The sequence below is a fragment of the Nicotiana attenuata genome, chromosome 4, assembly GCF_001879085.1.
Source record: "Nicotiana attenuata strain UT chromosome 4, NIATTr2, whole genome shotgun sequence".
In the NCBI taxonomy this organism is placed as follows: domain Eukaryota; kingdom Viridiplantae; phylum Streptophyta; class Magnoliopsida; order Solanales; family Solanaceae; genus Nicotiana; species Nicotiana attenuata.
Window position 1 is genome coordinate 3,985,251 of NC_031992.1, and position 15,604 is coordinate 4,000,854.

Sequence of the window (15,604 nt, forward strand, 5' to 3'; positions counted from 1 at the left end):
AAGTTTCCTTTCAATTATCTGGGGTGCCCTATCTATCATGGAAGGAAAAGTACAGTCTTATTTGAAGGAATGTTAGCGAAGATTGTTAAAAGGCTCAATGGATGGCAAGGTGAAATTCCATCTCCAGGGGGAAAAATCACACTGATCAAGCATGTATTGCAATCTCTCCCCACTTACACTCTATCTGCTATGAGCCCCCCAAAGGCACTATTACTCTCATGGAAAAATATTTTGCAAACTTCTTCTAGGGTTCTACAGATGGGTCAAACAAATACCATTGGAGTTCTTGGCATAATATGTGTCTTCCCAAAGACGAAGGTGGCATTGGAATTAGTAAGATGCAAGATGTAATTGATACTTTTAGTATTAAGAGATGGTGGAGGTTTAGAACGCAGAACTCTCTATGGGCCACCTTTCTCAGAGCCAAATATTGCGTAAGATCTCATTCGATAAGTAAAACCATGACCTCGGCAGATTCTCACGGTTGGAAAAACCTGTTAAAGACCAGGTACAAGGTGGAAATTCACATTACATGGAGCATTCAAAATGGTTCATCAAGCTTCTGGTGGGATAACTGGACTGGTGAAGGCCCGCTTGCTCACCAGGTTCAAGGTATCAGAAAGAATTTAATTAAGGGTAGTTTAGTCATACTAGTTTAGTCATACTCCATTTATATAATCAAGAAAGAATTTAATTTGTTTTTACAAAATTAACCTTATGTACATATCCCTAAAAAAAATTCTTACTCCTCACATTAAATATTTAATTAAGGGTAGATTAGTCATACTGTATTTTTGTATAGAATTTAGTATTTTCTTAATGGGCGTGCTAAAAGCAAATTGGCCACTTATTGTGGACCGGAGGGAGTATATAACTAAAAAAGAAGAGACGGAACTCCTTTTAGAGATACACTTCTTTTTAGGATGAGGAAATGAAAATCCGAAAATTGAGTTAAAATAGCATGAGCTAGCCAATTTTTGGACTGGTCATTCAAAAATAGTCAGCGTTTGCCAAGTCATTGAAAAATAGCCACTATTTTGCTGCAACAAAGACCGATCCAATATAATATACTGGAGTTCGGTGCACCTGTATATGAACTTCCAGCATATTATGCTGGACCAATATACTTTGCTGGCTCCAGTATAATATACTGGAGTTTCAGTATACTTTGCTGGAACTCCAGTATAATATACTGAATTATACTGGAGTTCCAATATATTATATTAGAGTTCCAGTATATTATGCTGGAATTCCAGTATATTATGCTGGAGTATTTTTTGAATTTTGAACAGTATTTTCGTTCAAATTTATCTTTACATGAAAAATGACTAAATTTAGACTACTTCTAAAACTTTAGCTGTGAAGGACCACTTGTAAATCTAGCCATTTCTCAATTTCTCCCAAAAATTGATGTTGCAAACGGTAAGAACCATTCACCATAAGTCTTGTCGACTAGTAAGTAACACATTTTGCCACATAAGCTTAAGATAACATAATTCCACGTGTAAATCTGCACACCACATTCAAATACTCAACCCCTATGGATATTTAGGTTTACAAGTTGTTCCAAATCCACAGATTTTGATAGATAGACTTTATGCTACTACATTTTCGTTAATTCCATAACAAACTTTCTTTTTTCTTTTTCCTCTGTTGTTTATCAATGTCTACTCTCTGATTTTCAAGAACCCATTTTTATTTCCATGGCTTTGCCTCAAATCTTACCTTCTTCTTCTTCTTTCACTCACAAACCCCAGTTAAATCCTTGTAATTACTTTTTTACCCCACTATCTAATAACCCTAAGTGTCACTTTACTCCACAACCACTCCTCCATCGCCGGCGCCGCCGTAATAATTACACTCTCCGATGCTCCGCCTCTTCCTTCCCGGAGAAACACCACACCGGCAGTTCACCCAACTCCGACGACGTTGTCGAGCTTCCACTTTTTCCTCTCCCTCTTGTCCTCTTCCCCGGCGCAATCCTCCCGCTCCAAATCTTCGAGTTTCGTTACCGTATAATGATGCATACACTCCTCCAAACCGACCTTCGTTTCGGCGTTATTTACTCCGATAGCGCTACCGGTACCGCCGACGTTGGCTGCGTAGGCGAAGTCGTTAAACACGAACGCCTCGTCGACGACCGGTTTTTTCTAATCTGTAAAGGGCAAGAACGGTTCCGGGTCAGTAAACTCGTCCGTTCCAAACCGTACTTAGTTGCTGAGGTGACGTGGCTGGAAGACCGTCCGTCAGCTAACGGAGAAGATGACGTGGAAGGTTTAGCTAACGAAGTGGAAAATTACATGAAAGACGTGATCCGTTTGTCTAACAGATTGAACGGGAAAGCTGAAAAGGAGGCAACAGATTTACGACGGAATTTATTTCCGACGCCGTTTTCGTTTTTCGTTGGGAGTACGTTTGAAGGAGCCCCACGGGAACAACAAGCGTTGCTTGAGTTAGAAGATACAGCTGTGAGATTGAAAAGGGAAAAGGAAACTTTGAGGAATACTTTGAATTATTTAACTGCTGCTTCTGCTGTTAAGGATGTATTCCCATCTTCGGGATGAAAAACGACTTATTAGGTTGGTTCCTTATTATTAATGGAAATCATGGTTTCTGTAATTTATATACAGAGTGATGATGAATTGTGTTATGAATTTGTAAATTTTGATGCCTAATACTAGTTTCGAAAGGTTTTATAGTGTTGGTCTTGATTTGTGTTTTGGTGCAATTGTTGGATGGATTAACTTTTGCGGAAATTGTGTGTTTTCCTTGCAGCTCGAATTAGATTGAGTATGACTTGATCGAAAAGCAATGATCTTTTTAGGCTTGTATGTGAGAGATAGATTTTGTGATCCATCTTTGATTTCAAGCAGTTAATGTTAGCTTATTATATTAGCCAAAGCCCAAAGCAATGATCTACATTGATCGTCTTTAGCAATATTGAGAATGTAAGCTAAACCAGCAACGGAATAGCACACATGGGAGTTTAACATCTTCTCTTGCTAGTTACTGTGTTTATATACATAAATATATGCTGCAGTCTTGCATCGTGTTCTCTCTTCAGGAGTATTTTACTATGCTTGCTAATTACAATGTCCTTCCTTGGAAAGAAACTGTGCAGCGTTGTTGTCAATCTATGATAGCAACTATACTGCAATAGTTACTTATAGGTACTTTGATCTACCTCCTTAGTTTGGATATGAATTGATCAAAAAGCAATGATCTTTTTAGGCTTGTGAGTAGTTGATAAAAAAGGAATGATCTTTTTAGGCTTGTGAGTATGTGTATACCATCTTTGATTTCGAGAAGTTAATGTGATCTCACATTCAGCATCTTCGGCTGTAGGGACTAAGGAGACTGCTAGCTAAACCAGCAAAGGAAAAATAGTCTTTTGCAAATGGGGAATTTAATCTTCTCAGTAGCTAGTTTGCGGTGTTATTTAAACACAAGTAGCTGCTGCAATCTTGCATCATGCTCTCTTCTTCTTCAATGAGAGTTATGCATGAAAATTTTCAGGAGTAATTTACTATGCTTGCAGCAGTCTAATTACAACGTCCACCACTGGAAAGAAACTGTGCAGCATTTCGTCTAACTATGACAGCAACTATGCTGCAAGAGTAATTTTTAGTAACATGCACTTTGATTGCCTTATTAGTCCTTGGTCTTAGTAACTATCAGTATTCTTGCTGTCTTTAGTACTGCAAAGGTATGTAAGGTTCAAGTTGTACCATGTTGCTGAAATTTTTGGATCTCAATAGCAGATGGCCAACACAGACTATGCATTGCCAGGCGCCAGTATCCACATAAGCCAGAGAGACATCGCATCACGTTTGTTTTTATTCACAATAATCTTCAAATTTGAGCTTACTGATTAAAACATCTTTTCTTGCTGATGTTGGGACTAGAACTTGCAAATGTTACCAACTAGCTGCACTTTTGGGGGCCTTAATGTGAAGATGTATCTGCTTTAAAGGATTAGTTCAACATATATGGCTTCTATGTTCTAATTAGAGCTAAATGAGTACCTCTTTCACCTTTCTCCTGGCTTGAGAATGTAAATATGTCACTTGGGACAAATACTTAAACGTGGGAAAATATATTTTTCCGCCCCCTCCCCTTTCTTTCCCGAAAGCATTTGTTGATTTTAGTCCCTCAAAATCATTTCTGCAGGAGGACAAAAGCCAACCCTAATCTGATTTAATATCCATTACCTTGTCAATTTCTCAAAACCAAATACTAATATATAGCTGTAAGAAGCGGTTACTCTACCTGATGGAAACAAATCATAATTTTTTGTAAATTTTCAATAAAAATTCATCAGTTATGTTAGATGCTCAGAAAACTCAGACTTCGCCTCACCAACAAGGCGCGAGAGCCATTCTCAAATAAGAATAAAGAAATTCATTTCCTCAAACTGGGGAATCTTAGCGAATTAAGGGTGTGTTTGGTATGAAGGAAAATATTTTTCGGAAAATGTTTCTCAATTTTTCCATGTTTGGTTGGCTTAAATGTGGAAAACATTTTCCCCGTGAACTCAATTTCCTCCGATTGGAAGAAAATTGTATCAAAACAAAGAAAAATATTTTCCAAAACTCGTTTTCAGCCTTCTCCACCCTATTCCCCACCAACCCACCTCCACCCACACCACCCCAAACCACCCCTACCCATCCACCCCAACCCCTATCTGCCCACCACACCCCACCAACTTCGTCCACCACCCACTCTAAATAAAACTATTATTATGAGTATTTTCTTTTCATGGTGTAGATAGAGTATTTTTTTTTATTTCAACAAAATGAGTATATTCTTTTCATGATATAGTAAAAGTATTTTCTTTCATTTCAAAAAAAAAAAATGAGTACTTTTTTTTTCATGAACTAAAAAGTATTTTTTTTCATTTCAACAAACTAAGTATTTTCTTTTCCTGAAATAGAAAAAAGTATTTTTGCAACAAATAAGTACTTTCTTTTCATGATGTAGAAAAAATATTTTCTTTCATTTCAACAAAATAAGTACTTTTCTTCATGATTTAGAAAAAGTGTTTTCTTTCATTTCAACAAATTAACTATTTTCTTTTCTTAAAATAGAAAAAGTATTTTTTTCCCAACAAAACAAGTACTTTTTTTCATGTGATAGAAAAAGTATTTTCTTTCATTTCAACCAACTGAGTATTTTCTTTTAATGATGTCGAAAAAGTATTTTCTTTCGTTCAACAAAATGAGTAATTTTCTTTTTATGTTGTAGAAATGATACTTTTCTTTTCAACAAAATCAAATATTTTTTTTAGTTATCGAGCTCAAATTTTATCGTTGTTCTTGTGTAAAAAAGTAAAGTAGCACATTAGTTGTTTTTATACTCTAACCAAACACCAGAAAATATTTTTCGAAATTTTTTTTCCACTCACCCACCAAACAAGGGAAAATAAGTGATAAAATCACTCATTTTTTAGGAAAACATTTTCCTTCATACTAAACACACCCTAAGATAGTGGGTCAGTTACCATATTTACCAAAATATCTATTAATGTTCGTTATAGAAATTTACTAGTATTTACCTTATAAGTGACCTATTATATAAAGAGAAACTTTCAGAAACCACTATGTTTTAGTGGTTATTAGCTAGTTGTAGCTACCATTTACTATATTACTTCCTATAGCTATGTTTTCAGATTTTTTAGAGTGTATTCGATGTATTTAAGCTATTGTATTCATGAATACAGTAGCATTTCTAGGCGTGAAACAGGGGATTACAGCTAGACAGATTTTTGTATTCGAGTGTATTCGACTGTATTCATGGCGTGAAACATGGGATTACAGTTAGACATATTATTGTATTCGACTGTACTCACGGCGTGAAACAAGGGATTACACTGTTTTTAAACGAAAAGTGAATCAATTAACATAATAGACTCCTAATATAACTCAACAAACTCAATTATAACACACAAATTTTGTATTTCCACTTATAAAAAAGATTCTCAACCGAAAAACACCCCAAAAACATAGCAATCTTCAGAGAAATTATATAATATATCTGAATACATAAATTATATCAATTAAAAAAAACATATGAATACATTCATGGAATATAGCGAGACAGTGAATACAATGAAATACATAGAATACAGCGGGATACATTGAAATACAATAAAAAAAAAACAATGAATATAATGAAATACATATAATACAGCGAGATACATTGAAATACAATGAAAAAAAAAGACAATGAATACAATGAAATACATAGAAATACAGCGAGATACATTGAAATATATTAACAGAAAATTCAAGTTGCTCAGCCCCCAACTCCGTCGTCTTTGTCCACTCCGGCGAATCTGTGGCGGCCTAAGAGGATAATTGGTTCGAAAGCTTTGTAACGGAGGATTTCAGGCTGGACTACTCGATCGGAACGCTGTTGATTTTGATGAGGCCTTTCCACTCCTAGGGCTTGATTTCCATGGCCGTTGCTTTGATTTCGATGGTCGTTGCTTTGATTTCGAACCTCCATCTGAAAGAATGAGAGACCTAAACAATACACTCCATAGGGATAAAGAACCCATGATTATACAAACAAGCCCTTGAATGACTTGGGAGTGAAGGGATAAACATACACTCGAGAAGCAGGTGAACAAGACCTTCTCCATAGGATTCTGACTTAGGCCAGCCAATACGAGGCTATAAGGTTAGTGCAATTAATTAAGAGTATTTTATGGCTTAAGGGTAGGAGGTAACCATAAACAGATATTTGGCTATAAAAATCAAAAGATAGCTATGGAATATAATTTTTTAAAAAGGTATTTATTTAAAATAAATAAGGTATCAACCTTTGCTGTAGGAGGTAAAAATTCCTTCTATAAATAACGTTTATATTATCGGTGCATATAACTTAAACTCAATTTTAAATAACACACCAACAGTTTCTCTATAAACAAACAAATGCTGCGATCTTAAGTCATGCTCTGTCTTCCTCAAAGATAAATGAATAGCAATGTTTATGAGTATTTTGCTATGCTCACAGCCTGTAATTAGATTCATTGAAGGTTCTTAATCTGAGGCAACAACTTGCCCCTGTATAAGCTGAGGTAAAAGATGGTGTAATTTGCATTCATGCAGTAGCGAAGCCAGAGATTTCATCAAGAGTGTTCAAACTCGAAAGAAGTAAAAAAAGTTTCCCGATAAAGAATGTTCAATATACCTCTAAAACCTAATATTCACTTATATGCACAGTGTAAATTTTCGACGAAAGGTGATCAACTATGTAGCTTTGCCTCTGATATTATCAGAATCAATGGGGGAGAAAGGACTTCAGGAAAAGAAGATGAATGCCCAACTTAACATGCAATCTCAATGCAAATGATGGCTTGCTCTCATGTAACATATAGTTTTAGGAATCTAGTATTCCTTTATGAGATAAAAGGAATAGCAAATGAACTCTCAGCAGTTACCCAACTTTAGGTAGACTACTAACTTACTAACAGAATACTATAATAACTTGGTGATAACAAGGTCGTCATCTGAAAACAATGTCTGAAATACTACTAAAATACAAGCTGATAACGTGATACAAGAGTTACAGTAGGAATTATCGTCTGACCACCAGGGACAATATCAGATTTTACACAGACAACATAATATCTAGCAACAATATATGTAAATTAATAAGGGGCCAGATACTGTAATTCCCTAGCTGAACGCTAATTTCGTGCAGCAAATCCACAACATCATAAATGTAGCTAAAAGATTATGATGCTGCGGCAAGATACTACACCTAGAAAGGGTAAATGAGACCTCCGAACTTCCCAGAAAATGCTTCCTTCTGAGGCTGTTGCACTATAGTTGCATTGCTCATTCGCTGCATTTAAAACAAATTAACTGTGAAAACTACAGTAGCAAAAGCTGAAAGCAAACGATCATGAACAGCACATCAAGAGAAATTGGCTTTGCTTTAATGATTATTTCATCTCTGTCAACAATGAAATGGCAATGAGTGAACCTTTTCAGAATAACTTGGCTTATCTCATTAACCAGAGACAGATAACAAGAGATGTCTCCTTGTGCAATCAGGAAGTTACAATAAAGACACCCGTGCTCACGCAGTCTCTTTTCTTTCTGGTCTAGGGAAGTAAAATGGAGGGGAGCCTTGCGTAATTGGTAAAGTTGCTGCCATGTGACCAGAAGGTCACGGTTTCGAGCTGTGGAAGCAGCCTCTTGCAGAAATGTAGGGTAAGCCTGCGTACAATAGACCCTTGTGGTCCTGCCCTTCCCTGGACCCCGCGCATAGCGGGAGCTTAGTGCACCGGGCTGCCCCTAGGAAAGTATAATGCAGCAGATATAAAGGATATATCAAGACTATTTTTGTCATAATAGTCATTGAACAATTGCAGCGTGACTTTGTTTTCTTGCATGCATGAATTGAAGAGTAGTTCTTTTTTTCTAAAGTCAAGCTTATCTTACACTTATATTTCAGTTACTATCATGCGGACGGCCAGAAAGACTAATAATATTTCAGTTACTATCACACGGACTGCCAGAAAGACTAGTAACAATATTCACTCTTGGATTGGAGATAAATGCAGAAAAAGGAAGTACAACTCGAAGTTACTCACACAAACGTCAATAACAAATTAAAAACCACCCTTGGAAGCTTGCACACACAAAAATATCTTGTAACAAAGACAAAACCCCCATAAAGCCCAGTGAGCATCCTCATCAAGTTACAATAGCATATGAAATTTTCAGTTGACTGGATAACAGTACATTATGATCAGTTCCACAGGAAATCTCTAATCTCTAAATTGATATTTCATTTTGTATGGGTACTAATAGGATAAGATATATCATATATGTCAAATACAGAAAGGAAGTTCAGAAGTGGAGATATACCTTGAGGCAGAGGTTCCGACTTGTGTCACAAATTGGATAATCATGCGGGCAACAGTGGCGTCCATCTTTACAACACACTGCAGAATCCAAGCCACAACATTTCCAAGAAAGGCATACTCCAAGAAGCTTCCAACCACAGCAGCAGGTTTCACCTTGACCACATGAGGTAAACATACTGCATTTGCTCGGACCAGGAGATGGAGGAGATGGTGGATTTGGGCTACTCTTAGTTGGATATGAAGCTAGCTTATTAATCCCACAGATCCCTTCTTGATTCCCACTATTACGCTGCATGTGCATGTAACCGTTTATTCCCCAGCTTGTTCCCCATGAATTCTTTATAATCCAGTAATCAACTCCATTTTCTGAACCATAGCCCACAATCAGTACTGCATGATCTAATGCTGTAGAACACGGTCCAGTGAATATCCCCTGCAACACAAAGATAGCACCTTTACATTTCTCACCCGCAAACAATTTAACTGATTAGGAGATTGGTAATTTGGAGATGGAAGAAACCTTCGAATATGATTGAAATGCTCTCTCACTGCCGCATATCCCAACACTCACGGGTTGCTTTGCCACAGCTTTTAGAAGCTTGTCCTCATCATTTTGGGGAACATCAGTATATCCATCAATGGTTACAACACGTCTTTGTAGCTGCAAAGTTGACAAGTTAAGCAAAGCAATCATATGTTAATGTTGTCCATAATTGCTTTATCCGGAATAAATTTGTCTTAGGTTCTCTATATTAATTATGGGATCCAGAAGCAGGAGAACATATATAGGACAAAAAAACGATTTAGAACAAGAATAGGAGCAAGAAGAAGAGAGAACAATTAGGTACCTTGTTTTTGTTGCATGTTCCTTCTCTTTCAATAAAGGGGTAGTCCTCTTCGGTATCAATACCACCATTCTTTTTGACAAATTCAAAAGCATAGTCCATCAATCCACCTCCACAGCCGTCATTGTAACTTTTGTCACAATCAATTAACTCCTGCTCAGAGAGACTCACAAGAGATCCAGTGACAATCTTATTGATACCTTCGATTGCTCCAGTGGCTGAGAAAGACCAGCAGGCACCTGGAAAAATGAAATAGAACTATCTGGTTTTAGTTACAGCAGCTAGTAGCTGAGATTAAGTAAATGGAATGACAATAGAATGACAATAAGCGCAAATTTGACTCATATTATCTCAGAACAAATTCACAAAAAGGCTAGATCTTCACTTCTGTCCTATATTCAGGCAGAAATTACCAGACATATCTACAGAAAATAATTACTTGAGAAACATACAGGCAGTGATAATTTTTAAGGATAAACTTCAGTTAGTGAGAATTGTGTGCAGTCATAAAAGCTGATTTGCTGAAGAAACAAGTCTAAGTCCCTGAAGCAAATTCTGCATTGGGAAGAAAGTATAGTTCTGAGTATCTGACAGCCAAATTAGTTGCTATAAAACATCACACTAGTATGTGACTCAATATTGACAGTAAAATAATACAACATGTTCCTTCGATTGCTCAAGCAAGTAGAGAATCATAGGGTACAATTGTGTACACAGTTGCAAAAACCAAAAAGTAGAGAAAAACATTGAGTTATGAGTCAATGACTCAATGGATGAAGATGTTAAGACTGAAGCTGGTAGTCCAGTTTTGATTGTGATGCAAATGAATGGATGTGGAAAGTACTATTCTCTGGAAGACAGAAGACCACTAACCACCTCAGTTGCTCAGATCAAGATAGTGAGGAGATCTCCCCTAATATACTCAACAAAGTTCACTAAAAAGAAAGAAACGATGGACGGGCATGATTTCAAGAGTAGTCTGGTGAAGTTTATGGTCCAGTTGTTAAAAAGTGACAACTAAACCATATTTTACTCCTCGGATGTGCTCTGTCCATGATCTTTGTAATACTACTTCTCGCTAATCCACTAACCGATAAAGGATGAGATACTGTATCAGTATGTCCTAATACTGTTATCTTCCAGTCACTCTGAAGAAATGGTTTCACATACATAGAGACGAAAATTGAAAGTAAGAAACAAACAGTATATTCATTCCTAATCAACTCATGAGAGGACAAGCTCATGAGGCTAAGTTTCAACGACAACAACAACTATATGAATATTCATTCCACTTCATCTTGATTCCAATACCTAATAATTTGTCTTTTGGGGCAACTCAAGGGTTCCTAAAGCTAAGAATTCTCTAAATCTCACACTTCTCCCTATACAAACATCTAATTCCTAACCAAACTGAAAGTGCTCCTATCAAAATACTGGACCTAAAGTAAGTGCTAAGGCTGGGTTTCAATGAAGTAAATTAGTGGTGAACTTCAACCTGTCAAATAATACAAGGAAAAGCAAAAAAGGGTAGCTCCCAGACAAGAAAAAAGTTCCAAAAGACAAAAAAGGCAAAATGAACATAACAAATTTCCATTGTCAGATGAGTAAAAGATCATAAAAATCCAAACTTTGGAAGAAAATCTGATTTTGGTTCTACTATGCACAAATTTATATATTCTCCACATAAATGAAATCACAAAATACAGATACTACAACTAACAGATAAGGCAATAAACTGAGCATACCACAACTGCCTTGATTTTTGACTTTAGTAACAGCTCCTTTCTCTCTCCAATCCAAAGAAGAAGGAATATCAACAACACCAACATCACTTGCAACTCCAGCAGAAGACGACCCAGTTTTCAATCTAATAAAATCATTAGCAGAAGAGGACAAACCCAAAAAATAATTCTTGAATTCATGGTGAGTGAGATCAGAATAGGCATTAAGACCAAGGGTATAAGTGTAATTCCCCTTACTATTATGCTCTATAATATAAGCATAATTTTCTTCAAACACCTTGAGTCTATACACCCTTTCTTGTTCAGAAGAATATGATTTTCCATTTTGCTGACACCAACTTTCAAAAAGATCAGAAATTGATGAACAAGTGCAAATTGGTCCTTGAAAAATTACAAGTACAAGAACCAAAAATGACCATAACCAACTCATGTTAGTTAAAGGGTGCCTTAGAAATTGGAGAGGTAAGAGAAAAATGGAAAGAGGGGGTTGGTTGATTCTTGCAGTTAAGAATAAATATCGGAGCTACTAACCAAGAATTAAGAGAAACATGGGTTTTTTCTATTGGTACAAAATGGCTCCAAGTTTCTCTTTTCTAAGCCTCCAGATTCTTACAGTCGAAACAAACAATAGGAGTTTTGAGTTTCTAGTCTTTGCTAGTGACCACGATGACCAATAGAACACGTTTAACAATTTATTTACTTTGACATAAATGACAGCTTTATTTCTTTGACAGATAACAAGGGAAATGACAGTGTCGGATTACTTTGACAGCTTAGAGATAATCGGATAGGAATATTTCTTTTTTTACCATATTTTTATTTACATTATTTTAGTGTGCGTTTGGACATAAGAGTTGTAAATTTTTTCCAAAAAAATGAATTCTTTTTCAAGTGAAAATGGTATTTAAAAATTAGAGTTGTGTTTGGATATGAATATAATTTTGGGTTGTTTTTGAATTTTTGTGAGTGCTTTGAAAAATTTAGAAAAATAATTTTTTGGAGTTTTTAAAATTTTTAAAAAATTCCAAAATTCATCTTCAAATAAAACTTAAAAATTTTATGATAAAACACCGATTTCAGAAAAAAAATTAAAGAAATCTGAAAAAAAAGCGAAAAAAATTGTGAAAAAATTGTTATGTCCAAATGGGCTCTTAATTTTCTCTAACATATGGCTCAAATTTTGCACTAGTATTGCCGTTGTTTACCAATAACAATGAATCACGTGAAACACCTTTTAAGCTTGCTTTTCTTACTCATTTCGAATATTACAAAGTTCTGTCGTATTTTACCTTTTTTTGTAATTATCTTTTTATGATAGACGTTTGGACAATATTTAGTTAAAGTTGAAATAAAAATGAAATTGAAATTGAAATATAGTATTGAAAGTTAAATTTATGTTTAGACATATACTTCATTTAGAAAAAAGTTGAAATTTATAAGTGAAAAGTTTTAGGGATTTTTACCTAGATATACTATATTAGAAACTTATTTACCTATGTTCTCTATGTTTTGTAGTTTTTAATAAGTATCTAGAGTTTTCTTACAAATCGTATACATTGCTCCTTAAAAGGCTCTCACCCCATTATTAGTGTCTTTAATTAAGGGATTCAATTACATCCTTTCCTTTTTTCCCTCTCCTCTTCTCTCTTCCCACCATTGCCAACAACTTTATGTTACTAAAAAATATTCAGAAATTGTATGATGATTGTATGATAAATGTATCATAGTTGTATTTGAATTGTATTAGATACATCAATGCCTAAACTATAATTATATCATACTTGTATTACAATTGTATCTGGTATATTAATACACATAAGAATACCTGATACAACATTAATAAATTAATATATAATTATCATACTTGTGATACATACTGTGAAATTCTTCACAAACTCACAACTGCTCGTAACAATATACAATGAATATACAAATATCCATTTACAACACAATGCTTGCAACAATTTATGATATACAATTATAATACAATCGCGATACATTTCTTAAAATTGTGATACAATTATGATCTTTATCTTCTTCAAGTTTCAATCACAACTCTACACTAAAAATCTAATATAATTGTATTACTCCATTGTAGCGAGTATTGTTTTGGGTATTGATGTGTCATATACAAGTCACATACACAATAATATTTTAGAAAGAAAGAAAACAAGATTCAAAACTTACCCACAACTTGATTGTAGAGCAATATTCCGAATTTCGTCTATATTGTAGCAATAAAAAATTGAGATTTTGGGTGATTATCGAAAAAGAGAGAAAAAAGAAACAGAATCTTAAATGTAGGGGGAGTTATTGGAAATGGGGGATGGGTGTCGTGTAACCAACAGGCTAAAATTAAGGGATCTTGGATTTTTTTTCTTTTTAATGGTTTTGTATATAACTTGTAAATATAGATATACAAAATAATTAATTAGGAACCTAAATAAAAGTGGTAAATAGGTTTCTATTATAATATAGCTAGGTAAAAATCTCAAAGTTTTATTTCACTTAAAATGTTCCTTAAATAAAACTTTCTGTATTTTAAAAACTAAAGTTCAATTGCAAATAATGGTGGTCATGCTATTATTTGCAAATACTTAACGTTAGTATTTGCAACTATACATTTTATTATCATAGTCCGAATTGTAAAACATTTTTTGCACAAACAATCTTTTTAGTTTATCTTCTTGTTTCACTTTGAAACTCCAAATGACTATAATTGTCATAATGGGAAATGTCTTCACCCAAAGCATTAAAAGTTTTATGATTAATTATCACAAAAGGTCCAGGAATAAATATACCTGTTTAAAACAAATTATTTGTAATAAAAAAATAAATTGTAATTACAATATAAATATAAAAAAAATATAATTTTATTTATAAACGATGCAGGTATAATTTTGTTTATTCCCTTGATTCTTCCTCTGAATTGTTCTCCGTAATTCGAGGGCCTTAGGTGTATTTTTTCGAACATAAGATGATGCGGACTTATCTGGATTATTTGATCTCCCTGAAAGTCGATCATAGGGTGGATGTTCTTCTTGAAGTATTTGATTATCAAGAAGAACATCTATTGAACACGACATTATTTTATGCCTTGATCCCTTTGCGAATATCCGAGAATTTATGGGATTTTTGAGAGGACCTCAATTTGAGAGCCCTTTTCAAAGGGAATATGTAACCATTTTTATAGGAGTAACCTAGGGTTAGGATAGAGTAGTCTCCAAATTAGGGTTTTTGTAGAGTAGCCTCCAAGCAGCCCTAATAGACTCCTAGAATTGCAAGAGTCCTTTTGTAGTATCTTGAATTTATGATTTAGTTTGATCCGTTAAAATTTCGTTGTCTACAATATCACAAAGGCAGTATCCTTTAACGGGGGAGCATATTTATAAATCGTATACTTCTTGAATTTTACATGAAAAGATAAAATTAGAGTATTAGAAAAGTTGTGGTGGACGTAGTTAGCTAGAAAGGGTATTGGAAAATAAGAGAGCTTAAAAGCTGATAAATCTAATTTTCATAATTAAGTTATAACAAAACCCTGAGTATATAAAGAGGGTAAATATTAACACTCTCATTCTTGTTTTGATTACTTTTTTCCTTATTAATAAGGTTTATTTTAATGTAAATCGTTATTCCTGTGGGGTCCATCCCATTCTTAGAATAAAGAAAGAAGAAGTGAAATAGGCATGATTTGCCTATGGATAGCCTCGGCAGAGAGCCTTGGAGCCAAAGTTTAGATTTGTGGAGGAGAATTAATAATTCTCCTGTAGCATTCTTGGAGACTAAGCTTTGCTCTCCTATAAAAGGGGAGCTCTTTCACTTCTTAAGACACACCAACAAAGAGAGAAAGAAAGAGTGAGGCATCACAGACAGGGTATAAGAAAATAGTCTGTGAGAAAAATAGAGAGTGTGAGCGATATTGTAGTGAGGAGGAATATCAAAAGAGGGTTATTTCTTTTGAGTGTTGTAGTGGTCTTTGTAGTATTTTACTCGGGCCTACAAAGTGTAAAATTCCTTACTATAGTGATATCAGTTGCTCCTCTCGGGGTCGTGGTTTTTTCCCTTATTCAGAAGGGTTTTCCACGTAAAAATCTTGGTGTCATTGTTACTCTTTTATTCTTGTTGATTACCGT

General features: G+C 34.8%; 2 protein-coding genes across 4 annotated transcripts; one reads left to right on the forward strand and one right to left on the reverse strand.

Moving 5' to 3' along the window:
- On the forward strand, nucleotides 1,563–4,037 carry LOC109224852 (lon protease 2-like). 3 transcript variants are annotated; one of them, XM_019389408.1, is made up of 2 exons: nucleotides 1,563–2,579; nucleotides 3,759–4,037. In XM_019389408.1, the coding sequence occupies exon 1, from the start codon at nucleotides 1,704–1,706 to the stop codon at nucleotides 2,562–2,564; it is 861 nt and encodes a 286-aa protein (XP_019244953.1). In that variant the 5' UTR covers nucleotides 1,563–1,703; the 3' UTR covers nucleotides 2,565–2,579; nucleotides 3,759–4,037. The 3 variants fall into 3 exon arrangements, with proteins under 3 accessions (XP_019244953.1, XP_019244954.1, XP_019244952.1); XM_019389409.1 differs by having other exon boundaries at nucleotides 3,762–4,037; XM_019389407.1 differs by lacking the exon at nucleotides 3,759–4,037 and adding an exon at nucleotides 3,346–3,752.
- On the reverse strand, nucleotides 7,464–12,192 carry LOC109224853 (zingipain-2). The gene is made up of 5 exons (XM_019389410.1): nucleotides 11,472–12,192; nucleotides 9,730–9,965; nucleotides 9,402–9,542; nucleotides 8,883–9,314; nucleotides 7,464–7,851 (listed from the first exon to the last, which is right to left on the reverse strand). The coding sequence occupies exons 1-5, from the start codon at nucleotides 11,896–11,898 to the stop codon at nucleotides 7,768–7,770; spliced, it is 1,320 nt and encodes a 439-aa protein (XP_019244955.1). The 5' UTR covers nucleotides 11,899–12,192; the 3' UTR covers nucleotides 7,464–7,767.